Source organism: Odocoileus virginianus, chromosome 2 (assembly GCF_023699985.2).
Source record: "Odocoileus virginianus isolate 20LAN1187 ecotype Illinois chromosome 2, Ovbor_1.2, whole genome shotgun sequence".
NCBI classification, from domain to species: domain Eukaryota; kingdom Metazoa; phylum Chordata; class Mammalia; order Artiodactyla; family Cervidae; genus Odocoileus; species Odocoileus virginianus.
In genome coordinates, this window is record NC_069675.1 from 29,354,221 (window position 1) to 29,380,969 (window position 26,749).

The 26,749-nt window shown below is 41.9% G+C and overlaps 1 protein-coding gene and 1 pseudogene across 1 annotated transcript in view; one reads left to right on the plus strand and one right to left on the minus strand.

Annotated features, from left to right (window-relative positions):
• The first annotated feature begins 2,559 nt into the window (after nucleotides 1-2,559).
• The window catches only part of PPP1R21 (protein phosphatase 1 regulatory subunit 21), a 63,829-nt gene continuing 39,639 nt past the window's right edge, over nucleotides 2,560-26,749 (plus strand). Inside the window, exons 1-6 of the mRNA XM_020894135.2 lie at nucleotides 2,560-2,670; nucleotides 15,214-15,282; nucleotides 18,270-18,416; nucleotides 24,335-24,436; nucleotides 25,962-26,126; nucleotides 26,683-26,741. Coding sequence (XP_020749794.1) covers nucleotides 2,614-2,670; nucleotides 15,214-15,282; nucleotides 18,270-18,416; nucleotides 24,335-24,436; nucleotides 25,962-26,126; nucleotides 26,683-26,741 — 599 coding nt within the window. The 5' untranslated portion in view covers nucleotides 2,560-2,613. The remainder of the gene's footprint in view (nucleotides 2,671-15,213; nucleotides 15,283-18,269; nucleotides 18,417-24,334; nucleotides 24,437-25,961; nucleotides 26,127-26,682; nucleotides 26,742-26,749) is intronic.
• Nucleotides 19,010-19,476, minus strand: LOC110137619 (ATP synthase F(0) complex subunit C1, mitochondrial pseudogene; annotated as a pseudogene).

Sequence of the window (26,749 nt, forward strand, 5' to 3'; positions counted from 1 at the left end):
TGTGCTGGGTCTTCCTTGCTGTGCATGGGCTTTCTCTGGTTGTGGAGAGTGGGGGCTACTCTCCACTTGTGGTAGGCAGTCTTGTCGTGGCTGAGGCTTCTCATCTTGTACAGCACAGGCTCAAGGCACGCAGGCTTCAGTAGTTGCAGCTCATGGGCTCAGTAGCTGCAGCTGACAGGCCCTAGAGCATGGGCTTCAGTAGTTGGTGCACGGGATTAGTTGCTTCATGGCATGAGGGATCTTCCCAGATCAGGGAGCTAACCAATGTCCCCTGCATTGGCAGATGGATTCCTAACCATTGCACCACTAGGGAAAGCTCTCTTATCAACATGTTATGACAGTTTCTCATTTTATATTCTCACTTGTCACTTTTCACTCTTGTCAATCTTTTAAATATTAGCCGTTTGTGTGGGTGTTTATGGCATTTCACTGTGGTTTTCATTTCACTTCCTCCTGGTTGCTAGTGAAACTTAACACCCCTTTGCACGTTTAATGGCCCGTTTGTGTATTTTCCTTTGTAAAGTGCCCGTTGGAAGTCCCTTGCTCATTTTTCTATCTGGTTGCTGGTCTTTTTTCTTATTGATTTGTAAGAGCTCTTTATATATCTGGATAAGGGACACCTTTGTTGGATATATATACTGCAAATGCCTTTTCACTCACTTAATGGTGTCTTTTGAGGAAGAGATTCTGAAATGTGTTTGATTTAGCAGTTGGGATTTGGAAACAATTTTTTGCAACAGACAGAACAATTAGATTAAGCAGTGGAAATATAAATTTCTCAGGTCAGTACATAGGCTCTCTAACCACAGTAGCACATTCTTTCTTTGGAATGTTAGTTCTGCAATGGCATTTTATTTTTAAATAATTGAAAATTCCATTACATTACAAACTACAGAAATACACTTAACAATATTTAATTCTGCCGCTTGGTGGTGCCATGGAAAACTAATAATAATAATTTTTAAAATTCTGCAAGTTTGCTGGATAGTACGGCTTGGCTGTTAGCCAACTGAAAAGTGTAAACAACATTTTAAAAAGTTTGTGATCCTTTTCTTACATTACAGTGGCTGAAAAGTGCATATACCAGCTCATGCTTTCACTTTAAAATTCCAGGCATACTCATAGTCAAACGTCAAACAGGAAAACAGGAGGTGTTTTTTTAATCATGGAAAAAATATCAAACGTTCTAAAATAACAATATAACTAACACCCCTTTCCCTACTACCTGGATAATAAATGTTAACTTCCAGTCACAGTCACTTGAAAAAATTAAATAAAAATAAAATTTATGCTTCTTTGTTCTTTCTCATTCCCCTTTCTTCGTTTTCTCACTAGAGGCAATCACAAGCCAGAATTAGACGTGTATCCTTCCAGTTCTTGTTTCTCTATTTTTAGTACACGTTCATGTGTCCATGAGCAGCACAAATGTTGCTTTATATTCCTCAAATGCTCTAGTATACTGCAATTTGCTTTTTACATTTCAGTGTTTTGTTATGTTGATAGACACAGATTCATGCAGATATATACAGATCTAGGTTATTAGTTTTATTTAACTGCGGTGCTGTAATTTATGGCAAACAAGTATCCTAAATTTATTTTTTATTCCTCTATGAACATGTCAACGTTGCAATAAATGCAATGCTTAGAATATCTAACATATGAAACATCCTCAGAACATATTTAATGAGCAAAGCGGCATAAAGTATTTCAGGCAGACTATTACTTGCTTCAATTGTCCAGTTACATGTCGTTAACGTCCACCCTATCTGCATGCGTGGCAGGGATCATTCCCTGAAATTTCCTAAGAGCTTTTTAGCCAATTCTCTGAGAAAACGCTCTGATGCAGTGCCAGTTTGGGGGCAGGGCTGGGCGGTTGGAATGGGTAGAGAATGGACACAAAGGCATCCCAACGTCAAAATATAAGACAAAGAAGGTTTGTCTGGAGCAGAACAGGGTGACAGAAGCGCGCTTTATAAAACTGGGGAGAGTTTACAATGCAGGCCATGTCCGGGGCTACCATATCCGGACAGCAGGTAGCGGAATACAGAGGTCTTTCTCTCTGAGCACCTTCTGAAAGATGTAACCATCAAACGACATGCGGTTGCCATGGGAACCAGTAGGGGAGGACGGTGTGTTCGACCAGAATTCTTGATGCGCTTAGAATGTTTCTTCTTCCGGTCCTCGATTCTTCGCACCATCGCCCCTCTCCGCCGTCCCCCGCCCATTCTGTGGGCTCTTATCATTTTCTTCCCCTTTTAATGCTCTCCTTCCCTGTTCTGGGTCGCCATCTTGGACCATGAGTCAAGATGGCGGCCACTGGTCCTAAAGGCAGAGCCCAGGAGCGCCAGCGATTCTGCGCTTGTACGTGCTCGGGCGCGGGAGGGTGGGGCGGTGACGGCAGACGTCGCCCCGCCCCCGATGGTCGCTCCACCCCTGGCCCCACTCCTCCTTCCTCTCACCCGGCGAACCCGGAAGTGGAGGAGGAGGCGCGGCGGCGGTGGCAGAGCGGGCTGGAGCTGGTGGAGCCATACCCGGCAGCGTGTCTGGGGTTGGGGGCGGGGGGGTGGGGCTGAGTGGCCTGGGCAGTCTGGCCTGGACAGGGCGGGGGAGGCCATGGCCTCGGCAGAGTTGCAGGGGAAGTACCAGAAGCTGGCTCAGGAGTACTCGAAGGTACCCGTCGTATGCGGGGAGTAGGGGGTCCCCGGTCCTGCGGCCTCGGGTTGCCTTGGCAGCGACTTGTCGGGACAGAGGGAGACGGCGGAGGGGGCACGCGAGCGCGCCCCTCCTGTCTCCTCCGCCTTCTATATCCACCATTACCGCGCTTCCACCTGCAGTTCCCAGGAGATGGGGCCGGGCGGTGTCTGGTCGGTGTGCGTTTCTGCGGGAAGGAGCTGGAGTTTGATTCTTCCTTCTCACTGAACTAGCGGGCTTGGACAGGGATGTCAGAAATCTTGGCTTCCGCCTCTGGTGCTGGTCGGGAGGGGCAGGGAAAGGTGAGGACCATCGCTTTCCTGCTGCTCCCTCAGTTTTCCAGCCCGGCGATGGGAAGGATCAAGCTTTCTCCTTTCCCACAGGGATGATGTGAGGATAAAGAGATTTATCTGCCTCCCCCCGACCCCCCGCAATTAATTCTGAAGTGTGAATAGAGTCATGCGTGTAAACTACTTCACCAGGATAGATGGTTACGAATGGATTCAGTGCTTTGGAAAGACATCTGAAAATGATTTTGAAAGCTGGAGTGCTAGGGCTGTGTCCTTTTCTCTTTTTCTTGGGTTGCCTGGAGTGGGGCAGAGCACCAGAAGATGCTCAGGACATGTTGAATTAAGCAAAATAGTGACCTTTCCTTTTGTCATATTTATGGCATCCGTCTGTTAAATGATGGGACCCTTTTCTTGGAAAAGGGCGTTGCTGCTTTTCTGTGTAGTGTGGTTCTGCCTCAAGAATATGCTAATGAAGTTCTCAAAGCAGAATCTTGCATCTTTGGAAATAGATTCAGTAGTCATTAAACTTGGTTTTCAATGATCTTGGCATTCAAGGGAGCATGGGGAAGCTTAGACTCCTTTTTACTTTGGAGAAACCGAGACACACTTTAAAAAATTTCATATAACAAATATGCAGCAAGGTGAAATGCATTGTTTTGTGAAAAATAAAACCTGTACCTAAACATACACACTTAAGTCTTCACAATCACATGGAAGCCTTTTGAGATACTGTTATTCCAGTGGTGCTACTATGGCAAGGGCTTCCCCAGTGGCTCAGAAGGTAAAGAAGCCGCCTGCAGTGTGGGAGGCCTGGGTTGGAAAGATGCCCTGGAGGAGGGCATGGCAATCCACTCCAGTGTTCTTCCCTGAAGAATCCCCATGGACAGAGGAGCCTGGCAAACTACAGTCTAAGGGGTCGCAAAGAGTCAGACAGACTGAGCGTCTTAAGTATGACCATTGGCAATACTTCTGCATTTCCCTTTGAATTTGTCTCTAAGAGCCTCTGGCAAGATGTTAGTGATGGCAGGTTTTTAATCCTTTGAAGGCATTTTTTGTTTCTTTGTTTGAAAGGGCAAGAAATTATTTGGAACAAATCCATGTGATGAAATGTGGTGGGTAGAGGATGGCAGCCTGCACACTTGGCTCTCCTGTTTTGGGGTGAAAATGTTTCATGAGTTTAAAGTAAGGGGATTGATTTTCTTTTCTGGAGAGAAAACAAGCTCAGAAGGCCATTCCAAATGGCAGAAGAGAGTTCTAGAAATATTTAGAGCAGTGACTGCACTGCTGAAATAACAGCCTCCCCAAAGTAGTGAAAACTTTGAAAAGATTTTATTCTTTTGGCTATGTAAGCTCTTTCGTTCAGCAGACAGTTATGTGCCACCTGTGAACAGTCTGCCAGGCCCCATAGAATGAGGCAGAGTTCCACCTTAAGGAGAACCCTTTAATAGAATATTCAAATGTTGTACTTAAAATTAATACAAGATGACAAGTGTTTTATCAGTGGGCTCACAGAAGAAATGGCAGGTACAGTAGAAGTTACTCAGATTGGGGAGTAATGGATAGGGAGGAAAGGATGGATGGTAGTATTCCAGGCAAAGGAGACAGTCTCTGCTGACATGAAGACATGGTCAGATACATGACAGAGAGTGGTGAAGTATGGTTGGAGGGATAATTTGGACCTGATCCTGAAGAGTTGTGGATGTCAAGTAAGAAGTTTGAACTTTGAATAAATGGAATAGACACTAAAGGTTTTCAAATGGGAGAGTGACATTGCTTTTGGAAAGATAACTGGTAGCTGTGTGGAAGATGACTGAAATGGGGAAAGACTGGTGAAAAGGAGACCAGACTGCAGGCTCTTTGAATAGTACCAGGGAGAGTTATATAGGATTAAATAAAGTGTGTGGCTGTTAAGATGGAAAGGGCTTAAATTTAGGAATTATGGTTGACAAATGCGGTTTAGCTTATCTGTTTTTTGAGTGCCTCCTTTGCACGTAGCCACAAACTTATGAAGGATATGGAAGTGTCAGGGCACTCATCCTTGTGTCTCATTCGTTCTGTGGGACGTGATGAGTGAGGGAAGACTTGAGAGTTGACCCTGAAATTAACCCGTGGACTGCTCTGACGGAATACCATTGCCAACTGGCAGAGGAGGATGGGTCAGAAGGCGCGCCAGTTTGGGGTGAAGGTTAGATGTAATCATAGAATTAATGGTTGGAAGGCATGCTGAGGCCATCTGATTCACATAGTAGGTTGAAGTAATGTTGGGGTCATTGTCGAAAATTTCTAGTGGAGACAGAGTGGCTAAAAGTCAGGACAAAGGCCAGAACTTTTATTTATTTATTTATTTATTTCATTTATTTTTATTAGTTGGAGGCTAATTACTTTACAATATTGTAGTGGTTTTTGCCATACATTGACATGAATCAGCCATGGATTTACATAGGCCAGAGCTTTTAAAATAATTCCCCTAAAGATGATAGTTGAACTTTGAGAGTTAATCACTTTAGGTAGATTCTTTGGGGAACATCTGTGGGAAGGCTGCGACAGTAGGAGATGCTAAGGGTACTGTAGGGGGTCTGCCAGACTTGAAGTTGTCTCCCTGTTGGGCCAGACCATTTTTCATCCTTTTAACTGCAACGTGATGGAAATTTCAGAATGTGAGAACAGGGATTGGTCAAAAGATCTCATGTGCTTTTTGTTCCCTCTTGATTCTAGTGCCAAGCAATTTCTAGATAAGATTTATGCTACCAACTAGGCCTACTAACTTAGTGGTAAAGAATCTACCTGAAATGCAGGAGACCCAGTTTGATCCCTGCATCAGGAAGATTCCCCTGGAGAAGGGAATGGCTACCCACTCCAGTATTCTTTCCTGGAGAATCCCATGGACAGAGGAGCCTGGTGAGCTGCAGTCCATGGGGTTTAAGAGTCAGACTCAAGTGAGTGACTGAGCATGCAGTATACATGCTACTACCTTCAACCCTGTGCCTATGGAAGGGGGTATTCTACCTTTTTGTTAGGTTCCCTGGTACAGAATTTGTGGGCTGATGTTGAATTTCAGTTATGTCTCCCTTTTTCCTTATTTAGGATACAAAGAAAAACGATGTCCTCCTATAGAAGGAGGCCTTAATACCAAGAGAGCAGCAAGCATGATCCCTCAACCAATGACATCACTTGCAGAATCTTCTCATTCTTATTTAATGCAGATCTCAGCCTGTGTGCCAGGAAGGGGTCCATTTCTCCCTTTATAACTTCTGTCATAATCTTTTTTCCCCCTCAGAAAGAGAAAAAACAGTCTGAGGAGCTCCCATTAAAGAGACTGAGAGTTTCGTTAAATAAAAAATGAACCATGGAGGCCGAAGCAGATGAAAATTTCTGAGGCAGACAGGTTGCTAAAACATAAAGTGTTATGGAAAGGCCAGTTAAAGTGGAGAGTAAGACGTTAGTGGTTTGGGCAATTAGGCAATCACTGTAGGCTTTAAATTTCTGGTTTAACTGTTTGGGGGCAGGGAAGGGGTTAGAAGCTGGTTTTCAGAGATTTATGAAGTTAATAGGTAATAGATGGAGGCTGCCTCTTTGAGATGTGAGGGAGAGTTATTCAGGGCCTCATTTTGACTACATTGGTGACTTAAGAATCAGAAACCATTTCTTACTGGGTGTTTTGTCCATGGCCTATTCTGCGTGGATGCTCTGGTATATATCTTTCTGGAAAAGAGGCTGAGGGCACACAGTCCTGACCCATTTGATGTCAGTCTGCTTTCTCTGCACAGGCTTCTGCACTCTTGCCCGGCACAATGTTCATGCAAGTGTTAAGTCTTACCGTCTTCCCATTGTTTTTGTTAGCCTGGGTCGGTGGCTCAAAGTGTAGCCTCGGGATCAGCACCATCAGTGTTGGGGATGGGTTGCGTCTACCCTGGATTTACCAAATCTGAAACTGGTGGTCAGACCTGGGAATCTTTGTTATTACAAACTTCTCCAGTGATTTGCGTGCACACCAGAGTTTGAGAACCACCAAGAAATGGTGTCAGTATAGTCGCTTTTGCTCAGATAAAGGTAACCTTTTCAAAGCTCTAAAAGCCAGTGGGAAAGCTGGATCCTATTTCTCTAACGGTTTACTTTGCAATTGATGCTTCTTGTAGTTATGAAGGAGATTGCCTTTGGAAACTTTTTAGATTGATACTCTTAGAGCTCCTCGTTTTAGGAAAGGATGTTTTGCTTATCAGAGAGCAGGGCTTGGCTGAACCTGGTTGATTGCTTCCTCTTGTAAAAGAAGTAAGACTCAGGAGCGGGACTAAAGTAAAACGGAGTATCAGCTTTTTTCTACCGTAATGTGTTGAGTTCACTACTAAAGGTGGATTGAAAAACAGCCTATGTTCAGTGCTGTGCGCTGGAGCTTTCCAGGAGAATGAAAATGCTCTGCATGTTTGCTGTCCGGTAGGGGATCCACGAGCATGTGGGGCTGCTGAGTACTTGAGACATGGCTAGCTCAGGTAAGGAACTGAATTTTGGATTTTATTTAAGTCATTTAAGTTTATTTTTTACTTTATTTTTGGTTGCATCAGATCTTAGTTGCAGCACGCAGGCTCCTCTTTGCATCTCATATGCTTTTCTCTAATTGTGGCGTGGGGGAATCCCAGTTCCCCAACAGGGATTGAACACATGTCTCTTGCACTGGAAGTCAGATTTCCATCCATTGGATCATGAGGGAAGTCCCAGTAATTTAAGTTTTAATAGGAACATGTGGCTATCAACCACCCTGCTGAACTGTGCCAGGTTAGCCCCTAGATCAGTGCATCGCAAATGTAAATATCCGTGTGACTCACCTGAGGTGAAAGTGGTAGTCACTCAAGTCATGTCTGATTCTTTGTGACCCCATGGACTTTAGCTCGCTAGGCTCCTCTGTCCGTGAAATTCTCCAGGTAGGAATACTGGTGTGGGTTGCCATGCCCTTCTCCAGGGGATCTTTCTGATCCAGGGATTGAACCTGGGTCTCTGGCATTGCAGGCGGATTCTTTACCATCTGAGCCACCAGGGAAGCACCTTGTTAAACTGCAGGTTCTGGTTCAGTAGGTCTGGGGTGGGGCCTAGATTCTGCTCCCAGGTGATCCTGCTACAGCTGTCCCTAGACCACACTTTGAATAGCAAGGCCTTGGAAAGTCAAGGGGTGTCCTACTCTTTTAATTCAGCTGAATTGCCGAGCAGTCACTGATGAGGCAGACTGCAGAGTCGGGGTGGGGGTTTTGTCCTACTGAATTTCCCTACACAGGAGCAGGGACAAGAGAAAGAGTTTTGTTTGAAGGCAGTTCTGAAAGACGGTTTTCTTCCCAGCTCAGTGACAAAAGGATCTGAGCCTTAGGACACAGTATGTAGCCTACAGCTACTTTATGCTTTTCCAGGGCGAGGAGCAAGTTAGTAGGCAGAGAGAAAGACTGAGTGGTATTCCCACAGCTGTAGAATACCAAAAATGTTACAACTGGGAGTTTTTTAAAGGCTCATCCAGGCTAGAGATATTGAAACTTTGGTCTGCTGTTGACTTAAATATTCTGAAATCAGGGTTTTTGGTGAGGCTTAGGCATGGGCTTCAGGTTCTCTGCTGCATACATTATTTTGTAATAGAGAAAAGCTGGATTCTAAAGATTTGTTTCATAAGGTTGTAAAACATGTATAGGGGCTTCCCAGATGTCACTGTGATAAAGAACCTGTCTGCCAATGCAGGAGATGCAGGTTTGATCCCTGGGTCAGGAAGATCCTCTGGAGGAGGAAATGGCAACCCACTCCAGTATTCTTGCCTGAAAAATTACGTGGACAGAGAGGCCTGGCGGGCTACAGTCCATGGGGTCGCAAAGAGTTGGACTGAGCACGCACGAAAACATGTGTAGACGTCAGAAGGCCCATTGTATGGAAGCAGTTATGTAAGAGTGAATTATAACAGTCTTGTTGAGGGTTAGATGAGAAACAGCATATAGGCTATTCACCTCTCTTTCCCCACAAATGCTTCTAGTAGTTTGTGATAGAAGGTAGTACATCTCTAGTCTTGGACCAGTTATTCCACCACATATTGGCAGAGCGGCGTGAGAGAGATCATAGGTGGCTCACTCTACTCTCTGTGTCCCCGGAGAAACCGCTTTATGATAAGCCTGAGTGAAGTGGGCTGTTCCAGAACCAGAGTCACACAGAGCAATCAGGGCCCTGGTTATCGGAGAGTTAGGCTCAGGACTTCTGAAGGTGCTTCATGTCCTATAGGACCGTGAGGTTCACATCATTTGGAGAAGGGCTTTAAAGAGGGACTGTTGAAGTAATGACGGTCTCCTGTAGTTGTAGAATGCGTTACATTTACTGTTTATTTTTGGCTGTGTTGGGTCTTAGTTGCAGCATGCAGGCTCTTCTTGCTCCTTGCGGGCCTTTCTCTAGTTGCAGCGCCCAAGGCTCAGTTGCCCCCGCGGCATGTGGGATCTTAGTTCCTTGACCAGGGTTTGAACCTGTGTCTCCTGCACTGGTGGGTGGATTCTTGACCACTGAGCCACCAGGAAAGTCCCTACAAAGGATTACATTTAGACACCTTTTAGTTACATCAGTGGTCCCCAACCTTTTTGGTACCAGGGACCGATTTTGTGGAAGACGGGTTTTCCACAGACTGGCAGAGGGGAGGGGTGGTCTCAGGATGATTCAAGGATATTACATTTATTGTGCACTTTGTTTCTATTATTATTACATTGTGATATATAATGAAGTAATTATATAGCTCACCATAATGCAGAATCAGTGGCAGCACTGAACTTGTTTTCCTACAACTAGACAGTCCCATCTAGGGGTATTGGGAGGGCGATGGGCAACAGCTGTAAATATAGCCACAACTTCGCTCCCTCGAATGCAACTCACCCCCTGCTGTGTGGCCTGGCTCCTAACAGGCCACTTGTCAGTAGTGGAAGGTGGCCTGGGGGTTGGGGACCCCTGATTTACAGCATTTAATTAGATAATTAACTAAACATTTATCGAGTGCCTTCTCTGTCCATAGCATTGATCTTTCATTGGAGGCAGAAGATACAAGGGGTTATACTGTAGTCTCTACTGTGAAGGGCAGTTTAATTGGCAGATGGGACACGAATATAGAAATCATACATACATTAGTGAATGTAAAATGTACTACTAAATGTAAAATGTATAAGTGATGTCCTGTTACTAGTAAGTGCCCAGGAAACTGAGGGCATGGTCTCTCTGGACCATAGTGGCACTATAGAGAATGGTTGGGAAAAATCTATGGAAGTAGTATCAGAGCCAGAAATAGGCTGTAGAAGAACAGTTGGGGTTTGGTTGGTCAACATGAGAACAGGTTATGTTTTTGAGTCAAGGTAAAGCTAGTCAGAAGATCACAAGACCATGAAAAATGAGTTGAGTTGGGATTCAGAGGACCATTTCTCTACTGAATGGAATAGTAGTGCATGGCCCAGCTGCTGGAAATAGGCTATATCATCTCCTGGAGAATTTCCCTGTCCTAATGGAGACTTGAGGGCAATTGTTTCTCAGTTGTGTCCCCGTGCACTGGAGTCTCCACACTCGTCTCCTAGAGGCATTAGTGACCATCTATAACTGTTTCTAAGACTAACACTGCATTTGCCTTCCCACTGTGGTGAATGCTGGTGAGGAGAAAGATAAGATTCTGAAGGACGAGACTGGTCACAACAGTATCTATATTTGATAAGATGCTGGTCAGTAATGCAGAGATGTGGCAGTGGCTGAAATGCAGGAAGATGCCAAATGCCAAGTGTAATTAACAAGGCAATGGGGTTGGCTGAGCTCATCCTTTTCTACCTACCAAGTAATAGAAAGAGATTTTATTTTATTTTATTTTTTAAAATTTTTTTTGGAAAGGGATTTTAGATAAATATTTCTAAAAGCTGCATTTTTCTGTTGAGTGGTACCACTGAAACACTGTTTGAATTGTTATCAATTCACCCAACAGTATTTTCCAAAGGAAAATCAAAATAATTTTTCTTTCTGATCAGATTAACTTCCAAACATCAGTAATTTGAAAAATTTAATTTTGCTTTTTTTGACAAAGTAGGCTGTTCAGTTTGCTATAAATAGCTTCTAAGTGTGCCTTAGAAATTACAGGTGGGGTTTTCCTGTTTGCTTGTTTGTTTTTAAAATGGATGCAGTTCTGGTCCTGCAGAAAATTATCAGTTCAGCAAATTTCAAACTTCATCCTTAGTCTTTGAGGCAGTCAGTAAGAGGTTCTAAAGACTGCACAAAGAAGATGATCATAGATCAAAGTTAGAATGGGGGTATGAAATGAAACCTACACCCTCAAGTAGTACTGCTGTCCTTTGGCTATATGAGTTTGAAAATATTTATTGAATTCTGTTACCTAGGTAGCGCGTTATCCAAAAATATATGATGTTGCTTAAAAGGTAATATACTGTGTGATGGAAAAAGTACTAAAGTGTTGGTTTAGTCTCTCTTCTGAACTTCTAGAGCAGAGTGTAAAGAACCTAATAATAATGGTAAATATTTTAGGCTTGAGGCCATATGGTTTCCATTGCATTTACTCATTTCTGTCACTATAACTCAAAAGAAATCATAGACAATTCATCAATAATGAGTTTGGCTGTGTTCCTGCAAAACTTTAAAATAGGTAGCTGTTCAGTTTGGCTCAGGGACCTTAGTTTGATAACCCCTGTTCTAGAAAATTTAATGTCCACATTATTTTTTTAAGCAGGAAATGCTGATATTATTAATTATCTTTTCTCTTCCCTTTAAATTGTAAACTTTTTAAAAACAGAAACCATTTCTTTTACTTCTTTCTCTCCTTATATCATTAGCATAGTCCCTTTGTTTTGTTCACTCAGTCATGTCCAATTCTTTGTGACCCCATGGACTGCAGCACACCAGACTTCCCTTTCCTTCACTGTCTCCCAGAGTTTGCTGAAACCTTTGTCCATTGAGTTGATGATGTCAACCAACTGTCTCATTCTCTGTCACCCTCTTCTCCTCCTGCCTTCAGTCTTTCCCAGCGTCAGAGTCTTTTCCAGTGAGTTGGTTCTTTGAATCAGGTGGCCAAAGTATTACAGCTTCAGCTTTAGCATCAGTCTTTCCAGTGAATATGCAGGGTTGATTTCCTTTAGGATTAACTAGTTTGATCTCTTTGTTGTCCAGGGGACCCTCAAAAGTCTTCTCCAGCATCATAGTTCGAAAGCATCAATTCTTCAGCACTCAGCCTTCTTTATGTCTAATTCTCACATCCATACATGACTACTAGAAAAACCATACCTATGACTATATGGACTCTTGTAGGCAAAGTGATGTCTCTGCTTTTTAGTCCACTGTCTAGGTTTGTCATAGCTTCTCTTCTAAGGAGCAAGCATCTTTTAATTTCATGGCTGGAGTTACTGTCCACAGTGATTTTGGAGCCCAAGAAAATAAAGTCTGTTACTGTTTCCACTTTTTCCCCATCTATTTGCCTTGAAGTGATGGAACTGGATGTCATGATCTTAGTTTTTTGAATGTTGAGTTTTAAGCCAGCATTTTCACTCTCCTCTTTCACCTTTATCAAGAGGCTCTTTAGTTCCTTTTTGCTTTCTGCCATTAAGGTGGTATCACATGCATATCTGAGGTTATTGATATTTCTGGCAATCTTTATTGCAGGTTGGGCTTCATCCAGCCCAGCATTTCGCATGATTTGGAAGTTTAATCACTAAATCTTGTACGACTCTTGGCAACCCCATGGACTGTAGTCTGCCAGGCTCCTCTGTCCATGGGGATTCTCCAGGCAAGAATGCTGCAGTAGGTTGCCAGTTCCTTCTCCAAGGGAATCTTCCTGACCCAGGAATTGAACCTAGGTCTCCTGCATTGCAGGCAGATTCTTTACTGTCTGATCTGCAAGGGAAGCCTTATGATGATGTACTCTGCATATAAGTTAAATAAGCAGGGTGACAATATACAGCCTTGACGTACTCGTTTCCCAATTTTGAACCAGTCTGTTGTTCCATGTCCGGTTCTAGCTGTTGCTTCTTGACTTGCAATGCGGGTTTCTCAGAAGGCAGGTAACGTGGTCTGTTATTTTCATCTCTTTAGGAATTTTCCACAGTTCATTGTGATCCACACAATCAAAGGTTTTAGCATAGTCAATGAAGCAGAAGTAGATGTGTTTTTGAAATTCTCTTGCTTTTTCTATGATGCAACAGTTGTTGGCAGTTTTATCTCTGGTTCCTCTGCATTGTCTAAATCCTTTTTGTACATCTGGAAGTTATTGCTTCACATACTATTGAAGCCCAGCTTGAAGGATTTTGAGCATTACCTGGCTAGCATGTGAAATGAGTACAATTGTGCAGAGTTTGAACATTCTTTGGCATTGCCTTTCTTTGGGATCGGAATGAAAATAGACCTTTTCCAGTCTTGTGGGCACTGCTGAGTTTTCCAAATGTACTGGCATATTGAGTGCAGCACTTTAACAGCATCTTCTTTTAGGATCTGATGATCTGAACCACAGTTAGCTCCTGGTCATATGGCAAACTAGAAGTGTATCTGTTGTCCCTTTGATTCTACTCTCTTAATAAGAGGTCTGTTACTGTTTGTGGGGCATGTTATCATTTAGAAAGTGCTTTGACATAGATTTCTTATCTGATTCTCACAACAACCTCAGAAGAATGAAGATAGGATAGATGTATTGCCCCATTTTGTAGACCATATAACCGAGACTCAGAAAGATTAAGTGAGTATCTCTAGTTTTATATTGTCTAGGAAGTGACAGAGCAAAATTTGGATCTTTTGTGGTAGTGAACTCTGATCTCTAACTTTCTGAAAATAGAAGCAGCTCATCTTTTTAGTCTGTCTTGCTCAAATTGAATATCCTGCAGTGTTCCTGTTTTTCTTAGAATCTTAGCTCAGTTTTCTCTTGAGTATCAAAGGCTCAGTTTAAAGTTTAGCATTCAAATATTCCTATTCTTTTGGCACAGAAAAGGGTCATTTCTGTTTTCAAGACACAGATGTGAGCTGCACAGAATTAGAAATAGTTTTTTTTTTTTAGCTCATAGATAAAATCATCCCATTCATTTAGTTTCTCAGAAAAGAACCTGGTCTTTCATGGCCTTTGTGCTGAGTCCTCAGCCTGTGTGTAGCCCTTTGGTGTCAGCTACGCCATGCTGGTGTATTTGTCCTCACATGCTGTGTTGTGCTTGTTGATAATTACAGAAGGGGATTACTACAGAAGATTTATCTTTCAAAACCCTGCTGGGATGGTGATACAGATGTGACCATGGATAAAAATCCATCAAGCTGTATAATTTTGCTTTGTATATTTTAAGATAAAGGTCGACCCCAACTTTAAAAAGTTAACTCCAAAAGAAACCCAAGTCCTGCCTCCCCCCAAACTTCTTCCATCTCACCAGCCTACTACTGTTCTCATTTGTATTTAGCTTTATAAAACAATAGCCAGTATTGTCTAAATGGCATTACACCTGGAGTCAGAACTACTGGTGTCTGATTGTCAGCATTGCCACTTAACTTCTCTGTACCTTAGTCTCTGTACCTTAGTTTGCTCATGTGTGAAGTCGTGGTAATTATAGCACCTATTTCATCTGATTGTGAGGATTGATGAGGTAGTATATGTAAAGTATTTAGGACAGTGCCTGGTATGTAATGAGCATTCAAATGCTAGCTGCTATTGTTATTAATTTCTGAATTGAACTTGCTTCTCAGTTGCTTTTGTACACTGCTTCTGCTGATGCCTGATTGTAAGTCCTCCATTCCTGAGGCTGAAGTGAGTGATGGTTGCATGGCTAATATTAGGCCCAGTATCCTGCTGGGTGTGTTGCTGCCCTATACTTCGGTTCGCTGTAGAATTCTTATTCCATACTTAGTCCAGTTGTATGTATTTTATAGGTGAACGGTATGTCAAGAGTTACAAGGAAAATGGCATACTTAGTACCCTATTGTATTCGTTTTTATTTAGGGAGGTGGTTGGTTTCATGGAAAGATCCTTGTATATGGGAAGTCAAGAGACCTGGATTTTAGTCTTAAGTTTGCATTGTTTAGTTTTATGTCATTGGGCAGCTCAGCCTCAATGTCCTTATTTGTAGAATGGCAGACTGGCGATCTCTGCTTTCCTCTTGAGGGCTCATTTGTATGTGAGCTGATAGTTACTCAGTGTACAGATTCCTATACAGTGATGGTAAGTGATTTCCTTGCTATAAGTGGTTGCTTTATATTAAAAATTAATTATTACTTCCTCTGTTTTCAGCTCCGGGCTCAGAATCAGGTCTTGAAGAAAGGTGTCGTGGATGAACAAGCGAATTCTGCTGCTTTGAAGGTAGGCTACTGAGTGTGTTGTGAGAGTTAGGTTAGTGTTTGGTGAAGCTTACAGCAGGGAATTCAGCCCATTTTGTGGGTTAAATTCCCAACTCTGACACTGATTCCCTAGGGATGGGGGAGGGTAATGGAATTTTTTTGTGTTTAACTTTCTTACTTATTTAGGTATGAATGTGATGTGCTTTGACAAGCTAGAGATTACAAAAATGTCTTATTGGACTGTATCTAACGCATTTCTCTCATACCCAGTGTCTTTCATAGCTAAATTCGTCAGGATTAATGAAGTTTCTTATCTGGCTTCATCTGATAGCACTCTGCAGGGACCGGGTCATACTCATGTTTATATTGCTAGTATTCAGCAGATTGTCCCCTAATAAATGGGTCTGAAAGTATGAATCATTTAGTGCATTAATCTTGCTTTGGGTTGAGCTCTTTAATAGTGGTAACCCGTGTTAATGATGACTGTTTGAGTGATCCATCAGCACCTGTAACACCACAACTCTTTGTGACTCCAGGGACTATAGCCTGCCACACTCTTCTGTCCATGGGATTCTCTAGGCAAGAATACTGGAGTGGGTTGCAATTCCCTTCTCCAGGGGAATCTTTCTGACCTGGGGATTGAACCCAGGTCTCCCACAATTACAAGCAAATTCTTTACCATCTGAGCCACCAGGGAAGCCCAGATATTGCTTGGTGATATTCTTAATTGGATAAATTGATTCTAGGATATGGATTCCTTCTTAGCCAAGTGTCAGTAAAATACACTGCCTCCTTCATTCTTTCACTGCCTCCCTTGCTCCCTCTTCAGAGAAAAGGGCTTAGGAGTCCCTTTACTTTTCTGTCTTTCTGGAGTAGCCTGCAACCAGTGACACATCTCCTGTGTATTTCCACTCAGGTCACCAAGATCGTGAGATGCGTCCTCTCACTTGGCTAGTGTTGGACCCTTCTCTAGAGAAATCTGTCTGTTGAGGGGTGCTCCCTCCTTGGGTGCTATTCCACCGACTCGGGGCTGAGATGGTTCAGAGCACCTTACCCTAAGCTCTCTGCACTTAAGCTGAGATGATTAAAATTGAGCTTTATAGTCAGGATTTGTTAGCTAAGTTACTATTTTTTCTAAATCACTGAAGAAATTAATCATTATCTCCTTATGATGTTTAAAACCTATCCCCGGGGAGAGTATTTCCTAACTCATCTTAGTCGCCCACACTGGTGTTTCACAGCCTGCCAGGGCTGATTGTGTCTGATTAACTCTGATAGTGGCTGTGGCGGTGACCCCGGTGATGCTGACAGCAGGCCCTATTCCGTGAGTACGCACTGTGTGTCAGGCAGGCATTGCGCTCGGCACCTTACACCCATTTTCTCAGTTTTCACAACAGCCCTGTGAGGGCACATGCCACTGTCATCATTGTCATTGCAGGAACTAGAATTTATAGAGAGATTGGGTTGGATGTCTTCTGAAATCAATGATTGGTTAATGGGGTTGGAATATTAGTCACATAGTGATTAATTAATTATAGGGATATAAAGAGATTACTTTTAATTGAACTGTTCATTGCAGTAGGCATTTTGATTATATTAGGTTTGTCTCTTCAATGAGTTGTTAGATACAATGAGCATTTATTGATTTGAATTTCCTTAAATTGAAATATATAATAATTTGGACATGGGCTGGGCCTAAGTTTACCGTTGAACTTCAAGTAAACATTAAGGATTTACTGAACAAGCCACAGGAAAGGAAATTTTTTTCTCTTTAATGGAAACATATTCTATCCCTCTAGCCATGCCCTCAACATGCAAATAATGTTAGCAGATTGCAGAACCAGCTTCTGGTTTTTAGGTTGCTGTTTCAAAATCCACTATTCAAAATTGGGAAAGTTGCATTGATATATATATATACACTATCATGTGTAGAATAGGTAAGTAGTAGGAAGCTGCTATATAACACAGGGAGCCCAGCCTGGCGCCCGGTGACAGCCGAGAGGGGTGGGATGGAGTGGGAGAGGGAGGCTTAAGAGGGACGGGATATGTATGCAGTTGTGACTGATTCAGCTGATGTACGGCAGAGACCACCACAACATTGTAAAGCAATTATCCTCCAATTAGAAAAATCCCCTGTTCATTAAAACTTGACCTCTTCTTAGCTTTATCGTGGTTTTTCAATGTAAGTAAACATACAGATCTTTCAATTTATGGTAGTATATGGCCATTTGTGTTTGATTACCAGTGAACACAAAGTTACCAGACTCTCATAAGGAAAATGTAGTTAGAATAATATTATTTTTAAAGATAGAGTGAAGCTAAATATTTCTCTTGTTTCCCATTTCGTTACCCTGTTGTGGTATAAACAGTACAGCATGGTCAGTAGAAGATGTGTTGTTTAGATTTTAGATTTTGTTCCTATTTTCACTTTAAAGTGAACTGAGAATATTCTTTGTTAGGATATCTGGAAAATATTCTTTGTTAGGATAATATTGATTTTTATCTTTGACAAATCAGAATAATTTAAAGTTCAGAGTATTGAAAAGACTTCATTTTGACTGACTTAAATTCAAGGAGGATTTATAGGAAAAAGTGAATACAAATATATTTCTTCCATTCTTTCTTATTGAAGGGCATCATCAGTGAGTCTGAGATTCTCTTTAAAATTTCAGATTTATAAAGTAGCCTCAGACTTTGTGACTCCTCACCACCAAACACATGAATAACATTATATAAAAACATGTTGTTGTGGGTATTTAAGTTGATAAATGTTACTTCAGTAGTATACTCTTTAGCTTTATTTTTAAATTTGCTTGGTTGGACTAGAAAATGATCTTGGCACCAAGCAGAGCTAAAATACCATAGGAACTGGAATGATAAACATATAACTTTAATTCCTTAAAGAAAGTGGTTTTGATTATATTTTGGTGAAGCAAAAAAAAATTTTTTCATTATTTTTAAATGTTAAGACTAAATTACAAGGAATGGTCTGTTTTCACTTTCATGTAGGAACAACTGAAAATGAAGGATCAATCACTGAGGAAACTGCAGCAGGAAATGGACAGTTTGACATTCCGAAATCTGCAACTTGCCAAAAGGGTCGAGCTACTTCAAGATGAACTGGCTCTAAGTGAACCCCGAGGCAAGAAAAACAAGGTAGGTCAAGTCAAAACAAGGTAGGGTGACCTTGTCATTAGGTGCAGACTGCTCCAGGCCATCCTGGTTTTAGCAGAAGACCTCACCTCCAAATACTCTAAAGGTCTATTTATTGCACCTGGTTATTGGGTCCAGAAAGCAAACATTTATTGTTAATGTATACTAAGTATTTATTAGAGCCATTTTCACATGGAAGTGAGTTTTCAAGAGTTTATGTGAAACCAGCATGCACATAGTTGATTTAGTGGCTAGGAAAAATGAATGGTGTATCTCATGTTGGTCAAAATTACTGTCTTTTTTAAGTTATACTAAGTTGCCATTTAACTCAAGGTAGGGCAGATAGAATGAGAAGCACTGTCGATATGAACCACTGTCTATGGAAGTGGCAGTTGAAGTACTCATACGTAAGGCTTATAAGTTTGCTGCAGATGTATTTTCTTTGTTTTTATTCTTAGGAGTTCAGTTTGTGTGTGTTTTGTTTGTTTGCTGTTTTAGAGAAACGTTGTATTTAATGGTAAATCTTAGCACACTCCAGCACCAGGCATGGCCTGGAGTCTAAGCAGCAGGGATGGGTAGGTGACCTTCATGGAGCTTTACATGGCAAAGATGATGAGAAAGGCACCCATCAAACAGAAGAGCTCCACAGCCTCAGACGGGGCAAAGCCCAAAATAGCCTAGGAGAAGAACTGCTGCTTCAGAGACGGGGTCCTAGCATAGCCAGTGATCAAGCTGCCAGCCCTGAGCCAGCCACGCCAACTGTGGCAGCCCCAATGCCAGCAAACTTGGCTGCTGCGTCAATATCCCAGGAGAAAGCTCTGGTCTGGTACTCCTGCCTGGCCACCTGGAGTGGGACACTGCTGTGGGAAGGCTGTTCAGTTGAGGTCTCTGGCCTACTCAGGAAGGAGGCAGACAAAGGCCTGATGGGATCCCTGGTTGAAGAGTGGATCAGAGCAGGAGGAATGAGTAGTGCCCTGGTGGGCTGTGTTTTTTCAGTCTCCTGGCTTTTACTCTTCTGTTGGATGCTCGTCTTACTGATCCTCTTCACTACATGAAGTTCCATGGGGGTGACCTACCCATCCCTCCTGTTTCGACTTCAGGTCATGCCTGATACTGGAGTGTGCTAAGCTTTACCTTTAAACATAATGTTTCTCTTAAAAAGTCCCAAGGTGTAAATATAAATTTCTTTCCCTTCTGGTTTTATATAGTGAGGTGAGATTCTGATTGATCTAAGATGGATGATCTGATACTTTTGATCATTCTGTGGTTAAGAAGTTGCTTCTTTTTTTTAAGGACAGAAGCTAGTGATTGAGTCTTTAAAAGACCTGTGTGTTTGTTGGACAGCACCCCGAAAATGTGTGGACTGAGGCAATGATGACAAAATGGTTGGTGCGAAGAAGGTTCACAGTAACTCTGAAGCAGTGTGTGGGGAGGAAAGAGTGCAGGCTTTGGAGCTGAGCCCAGACTTGAATTCTTTGTCTTCCTTTTATAGGTCTACAACCTTAGGCTAATTTTTTAGCCTTGCAGCCTCAGTTGTGGGAAAAACTTTCAGGTTTGTTGTCAGGATTAAGTGAGATCATGTAAAGTGCCCAGGACTGTATGTGCGTATGATGGGCATGTTGACATAATTATGTCTCATTTCCCCTCCATGGAAGAATTCTCCAGAGTGCTAAATTTTCAAGTAAGTGGGGAGCAGTTCAGTTTAGTCGCTCAGTTGTGTCTGACTCTTTGTGACCCCATAAACTACTGCATACCAGGCTTCCCTGTCCATCACAAACTCCCGAAGCTTACTCAAACTCATGTCCATTGAGTCGGTGATGCCATCCAGCCATCTCATCCTCTGTCATACCCTTCTCTGCCTGCCTTCAATCTTTCCCAGCAACCGGGTCTTTTCCAGTGAGTCAGTTCTTCACATCAGCTTTAGCATCAGTCCTTCCAATGAATATTCAGCACGGATTTCCTTTAGGATGGACTGGTTGGATTGCCTTGCAGTGCAAGGAATTCTAGAGAATCTTCTCCAGCACCACAGTTCAAAGCATCAATTCTTCGGCATTCAGCTTTCTTTGTAGTCCAACTCTCACATCCATACGTGACTACTGGAAAGCCATAGCTTTCATTAGACAGATCTTTGTTGGCAAAGTAATGTCTCTGCTTTTTAATATGCTGTCTAGGTTGGTCATAGCTTTTCCTCCAAGGAGTAAGCGTCTTTTAATTTCATGGCTGCAATCACCATCTGCAGTGATTTTGGAGCCCAAGAAAATTAAGTCTCTCACTGTTTCTATTGTTTCCCCATCTGTTTGCCCTGAAGTGATGAAACCGGGTGCCATGATCTTAGTTTTCTGAATGTTGAGTTGTAAGCCAACTTCACTCTCCTCTTTCACTTTCCTCAAGAGGCTCTTTAGTTCTTCTTCGCTTTCTGCCATAAGGGTGGTGTCATCTGCATTTCTGAAGTTACTGATATTTCTCCCAGAAATCTTGATTCCCGCTTGTGCTTTATCCAGCCCAGCATTTCTCACAATGTACTCTGCATAGAAGTTAAATAAGCAGGGTGACAGTATGCAGCCTTGACATACTCCTTTCCCGATTTGGAACTAGTCTGTTGTTCCATGTCCAGTTCTAACCGTTGCTTCTTGACCTGCATACAGATTTCTCAGGAGGCAGATCAAGTGGTCTGGTATTCCCATCTCTTTGAGAATTTTCCACAGTTTGTTGTGATCCATACAGTCAAAGGCTTTGGTATAATCCATACAGTATAAGTAGGTGTTTTTCTGGAACTCTCTTGCTTTTTCTGTGATCTAACGGATGTTGGCAATTTGATCTCAGGTTCTTCTGCCTTTTCTAAATCCAGCTTGAACACTGGCAGTTCACATTTCACATACTGTTGAAGCCTGGCTTGGAGGATTTTGAGCATTATTTTACTAGCGTGTGAGATGAGTGCAGTTGTGCAGTAGTTTGAGCATTCTTTGGCATTGCCTTTCTTTGGGATTGGAATGAAAACTGACCTTTTCCAGTCCTGTGGCCACTGCTGAGTTTTCCAAATTTGCTGACATATTGAGTGCAGCACTTTCACAGCATCATCTTTTAGGTTTTGAAATAGCTCAACTGGAATTCCATCACCTCCACTAGCTTTGTTCGTAGTGATGCTTCCTAAGGCCACTTGAGTTCGCGTTCCAGGATGTCTGGCTCTAGCTAAGTGGTCACACCATCATGGTTATCTGGGTCATGAAGATCTTTTTTACATAGTTCTTCTGTGTGTTCTTGCCACCTCTCCTTAGTATCTTCTGCTTCTGTTCGGTCCATACCATTTCTGTCCTTTATTGTGCCCATCTTTGCATGCAGTGTTCCCTTGGTATCTCTAATTTTGTTGAAGAGATCTCTAGTCTTTCCCACTTTATTGTTTTCCTCTATTTCTTTGCACTGATCACTGAGGAAGGCTTTCTTATCTCTCCTTGCTGTTCTTTGGAACTCTGCATTCAAATGGGTATATCTTTCCTTTTTCATTTTCCTTTAGCTTCTCTTCTTTTCTCAGCTATTTATAAGGCCTCCTCAGACAACCGTTTTGCCTTTTTGCATTCATTTTTCAGGGATGATCTTGATCATTGCCTCCTGTACAATATCACGAACCCCCATCCATAGTTCTTCAGGCACTCTGTCTGTCAGATCTAATCCCTTGAATCTATTTGTCACTTCCACTGTATAATTGTAAGGGATTTGATTTAGGTTATACCTGAATGGTCTAGTGGTTTTCCCTACTTTCTTCAGTTTAAGTATGAATTTGGCAATAAGGAGTTCATGATCTGAGCCACAGTCAGCTCCTGGTCTTGTTTTTGCTGACTGTATAGAGCTTCTCCATCTTTGGCTGCAAAGAATATAATCAATCTGATTTCAGTGTTGACCATCTGGTGATGTACATGTGTAGAGTCTGCTCTTGTATCATTGAAAGAGGGTGTTTGCTATGACCAGTGCATTCTCTTGGCAAAACTCTGTTAGCCTTTGCCCTACTTCATTCTGTACTCCAAGACCAAATTTGCCTCTTACTCCAGGTATCTCTTGACTTCATACCTTTGCATTCCAGTCCCCTATAATGAAAAGGACATCTTTTTTTTGAGTGTTAGTTCTGGAAGGTCTTTTTGGTCTTCATAGAACTGTTCAACTTCAGCTTCTTCACCATTACTGGTTGGGGCGTAGACTTCCGTTACCGTGATATTGAATGGTTTGCCTTGGAAACGAACAGAGATCATTCTGTCATTTTTGAGATTGCATCCAAGTACTGCATTTCGGACTCTTGTTAACTATGATGGCTACTCCATTTCTTCTAAGGGATTCTTGCCCACAGTAGTAGATATAATGGTTATCTGAGTTAAATTCACCCATTCTGGTCCATTTTAGTTCAGTTATTACTAAAATGTCAGTGTTCACTCTTGCCATCTTCTGTTTGACCACTTCCTTTTTACCTTGAAATTGGAACAGAGAGAGGAAGAAAGAGTGCAAAACAGGTATGTATTGGAATCTCTTGGAAAACTTTGTCAAAATACAGATGCTGTGGAAATTCTGGAAGATGCTCGGGGAGGGGAAATAGCCATCTGTATCTCATCCCCAGGTTAGTGAGATCCTCTCTCAGGGCTGTTTTTGTAGATTTAGGTGTAATTACTTCTGAATTAATTTTAATAAAAACTTTCCAAATTTGGAATTACTGAGCAACCAGAATATGTCATTCAGCAGTGTTCTTTGTGTGAATGTATGTCTTGTGTCCACGTTTGGTGTTTATGTATTTGTTTATTACATGGGTGCTCCATTTTCAGAGGAGCTTCTTTCTTTTTTTCTTTCAGTTTTATTTATTTATTTTTTACTTTATAATGTATTGGTTTTGCCATACAATGACATGACTCCGCCATGGGTGTACATGTGTTCCCCATCCTGAAGCCCGCTCCCACCTCCCTCCCCATCCCATCCCTCTGGGTCATCCCAGTGCACCGGCCCCGAGCACCCTGTGTCATGCATCAAACCTGGACTGGTGATTCATTTCACATAAGATAATTTACATGTTTCAATGCCATTCTTCCACATCATCCCGCCCTCGCCCTCTCCCACAGAGTCCAAAAGACTGTTCTACATATCTGTGTCTCTTTTGCTGTCACAGAGGGCTTTCTAATCATGGGTTCACGTTGGATCAGTAAGTGACTTCATTTTAAGAGAGGAGTGAAGTACAAGAAAGGCACAGGAGGGTGGTGACTGGTGTCTGAACAGTTTCATTGTTAGACTGTCCGTTGAATAGTGTCACTTCTGTGTGTATTCCATGAAAACAAATGTTCATTATTGGCTCTTAAATAGTGCTATTTTTCTATGTAGAAAAAGTTAATATTGGTATAAAGGCAAAAGGAAGGTATTTTTCATAGTCTTTGTGCTTTTTCCTTCTATTTATTTGTAATAGCTTTATCTTGTGTTTTTTTAAATTAGAAATGTATGTGAACTTTTGTATAAATGTAGTTTTGTGAATGCTGTTAATTTCTTAAAGGAGTTTAACAACTCAGACTCATGGAATTGCTAAAACTGTCATTTTTTAAACCAGGAGATCAATTGTTGAAATTATATTTACTAACGTATTTATGTTGCTAACTTTCTGGATCTACTCTGTCTCCCAGCAGAACTACTCCCAAATTCATCTGCAAAGAATAGTGAGCCTTATCTTTTCTTTTTTTTTCTCTCACTTTTAAGTTTTTCTGTTCATTGCAGTATTTGCATTTCCAACTTATGTCACATAGGAAAAGTTAAATGATGGACTGTATACCTTTTGCAGGATTGTTTGACACTGGTGAACACGTAGAAGAGACAAGCTACTAAGGTGATAGAGAATCTGTGTACCTTAGGATGTTTCTCTAAAGGATGAAAGTTATGTGGACATAACTTATTCTTTCCATCAGAAAAGTGGAGAATCTTCTTCTCAATTGAGTCAAGAACAGAAGAGTGTCTTTGATGAAGACCTGCAAAAGAAGATAGAAGAGAATGAACGCTTGCATATACAAGTGAGAAAATTGTCTATTTTTCCATATGAATTAAAAAATGGGTCGTATGATCTGGAATGTGGAAAAACTAATGCTTGATAGAGTGTTTTGTATGTGGGTAGGTGTTTTAATGTTTCCTGTGGTTGGTGGGTACATATATCACTGTCGTTCTTTCATTTCTAAGATCTCACATTTTAATGTGGATGTGTGCTTTGAATATGCACTTGTTCAGAGGACAGCTGAATAACTATAAGTTAATGATACAGAAGTATAATGGGGACTCTTCATTTTATATAGGACATGTTTAGATGGATTATTTAGATGGGGCTTTTCATTTTAATTGTGGCAGTTGAGTTGGTTTTTGTCTGTTTCCCTTTTAGTCTGTAAGGTCTCACTAGGGTACATACTGTGTCAGTTTTTTTTGTCCAGCCTCAGAACAGGGCCTCACTCATGGCATGCCCTCAAATATTTATGGAATGTCGAGTAATCAATGTCTGCTCCAAACCAGTCAGCATATTTTAAGAGTCATAGTATAGTGTATTCAACTGTGCCTCCTGATTTTTTGTGTGTGAAATGGTGAGCGTAATCAAACAGTGGAAAATAAATTTTCATTCTTAGTGCTTGAAAATGTTTACAAAATGAATTTTTGACCTCATGAATTTTGTGTGAAGTAGTCATAATTCTTAATTAGTGTTGAATTCTCATTGGGCTTCCCTGATTGCTCAGTTGGTAAAGAATCCACCTGCAATGCAGGAGACCCCAGTTCAGTTCCTGGGTCAGGAGGATCTGTTGGAGAAGGGATAGGCTAGGATTCTCATTAAGGAAAGGAGTTTTACCTAATACAGGAGTAACATCTGTTTGCATTTTGATTATTTAATTGTAGAAGTTCGCATAACAGTATAGCAAGAGTTGTGCTCAACTGATCAGTTGAGTTAGTTCTCCGTGTGCCAGAGGTAGTTTGAAATAGAAGTCCTTGAGATAGGTTGGGGAAGGGAATGTAGGCTTTGAAGTCTGTTTGTGCCTGTGAAACAGTTGACAGTTAGGTAGCTCCTTGAAGCTTCAGGTTCCCAATCTGTAAAGGAGGGTCTGCAAGTAACACTGCCTATGACCTACTGTGAGGATCCACTGAGCTCTTGCCTGTGCAGTTTCGTACACTGAGCGTATGGAACCTTGTGGAGGTCACTCAGTGATTAGTTGGAGAAGGCGATGGCACCCCACGCCAGTACTCCTGCCTGGAAAATCCCATGGACGGAGGAGCCTGGTAGGCTGCAGTCCATGGGGTCACTGAGTCAGACATGACTCACTTTTTGACTTTCACTTTTCACTTTCATGCATTGGAGAAGGAAATGGCAACCCACTCCAGTGTTCTTGCCTGGAGAATCCCAGGGATGGCAGAGCCTGGTGGGCTGCCATCTATGGGGTCGCACAGAGTCGGACACGACTGAAGCGACTTAGCAGCAGCAGCAGCAATGATTAGTCACTGCCATTGTTTTCTCTTCATTTGTGTATATGAGGAGGTCGTGAGAAGAAAATGTGATCTTTTCAGTTTTTTGAAGCCGATGAGCAGCACAAGCACGTGGAAGCAGAGCTGAGGAGTCGGCTGTCCACTCTGGAGACGGAGGCGGCTCAGCACCAAGCTGTGGTCGATGGCCTGACGCGGAAGTACATGGAGACCATCGAGAAGCTGCAGAATGACAAGGCTAAACTAGAGGTAAGCCCCTGTTGGTGAGAGCTTGTTCAGAAATAGTCTGGGCTTTTATAAATCGTCTGCCTGCTTTGGAGAGCAAAAGTTAGCCACTCGAGGCGGGACTGCAGCCTACAGCGTCTATTCAGCAGGTTGTCATCTGTGGCCTGATTCGTCTGCTTTTCTTTTTTTTCTCACAGACAAATATGCATATAATTTTGGTTATTAGTGACTGTCATACCACATTTCTAGCAAATAGAACACAGTGTCAAATAAGTAGCTATATGAAATTTATAGGGGAAAACAAAAAAGAAAAAAAGAGTAGAAAAAATTTTTCACCACCTTCAGGATTTCAAAATGGAAAGCCAAGCAATATAGTTTGGCATAGTTTATTTTATTTTTTTAATTTTATTGGCGTATAGTTGATATACAATGTTGTGTTAGTTTCAAGTGTTCAGCAAAGTGATTCAGTTATACATATACATATATTCATTCTTTTTCAGATTTTTCCCCCATATAAGTTATTACAGACTATTGAGTAGAGTTCCCTGTGCTATGCTTTTCTTTTCCTTCTAAAATTTAGGTAAAATCTCAGACTCTAGAAAAGGAGGCCAAGGAATGTCGACTTCGGACAGAAGAATGGTATGTGG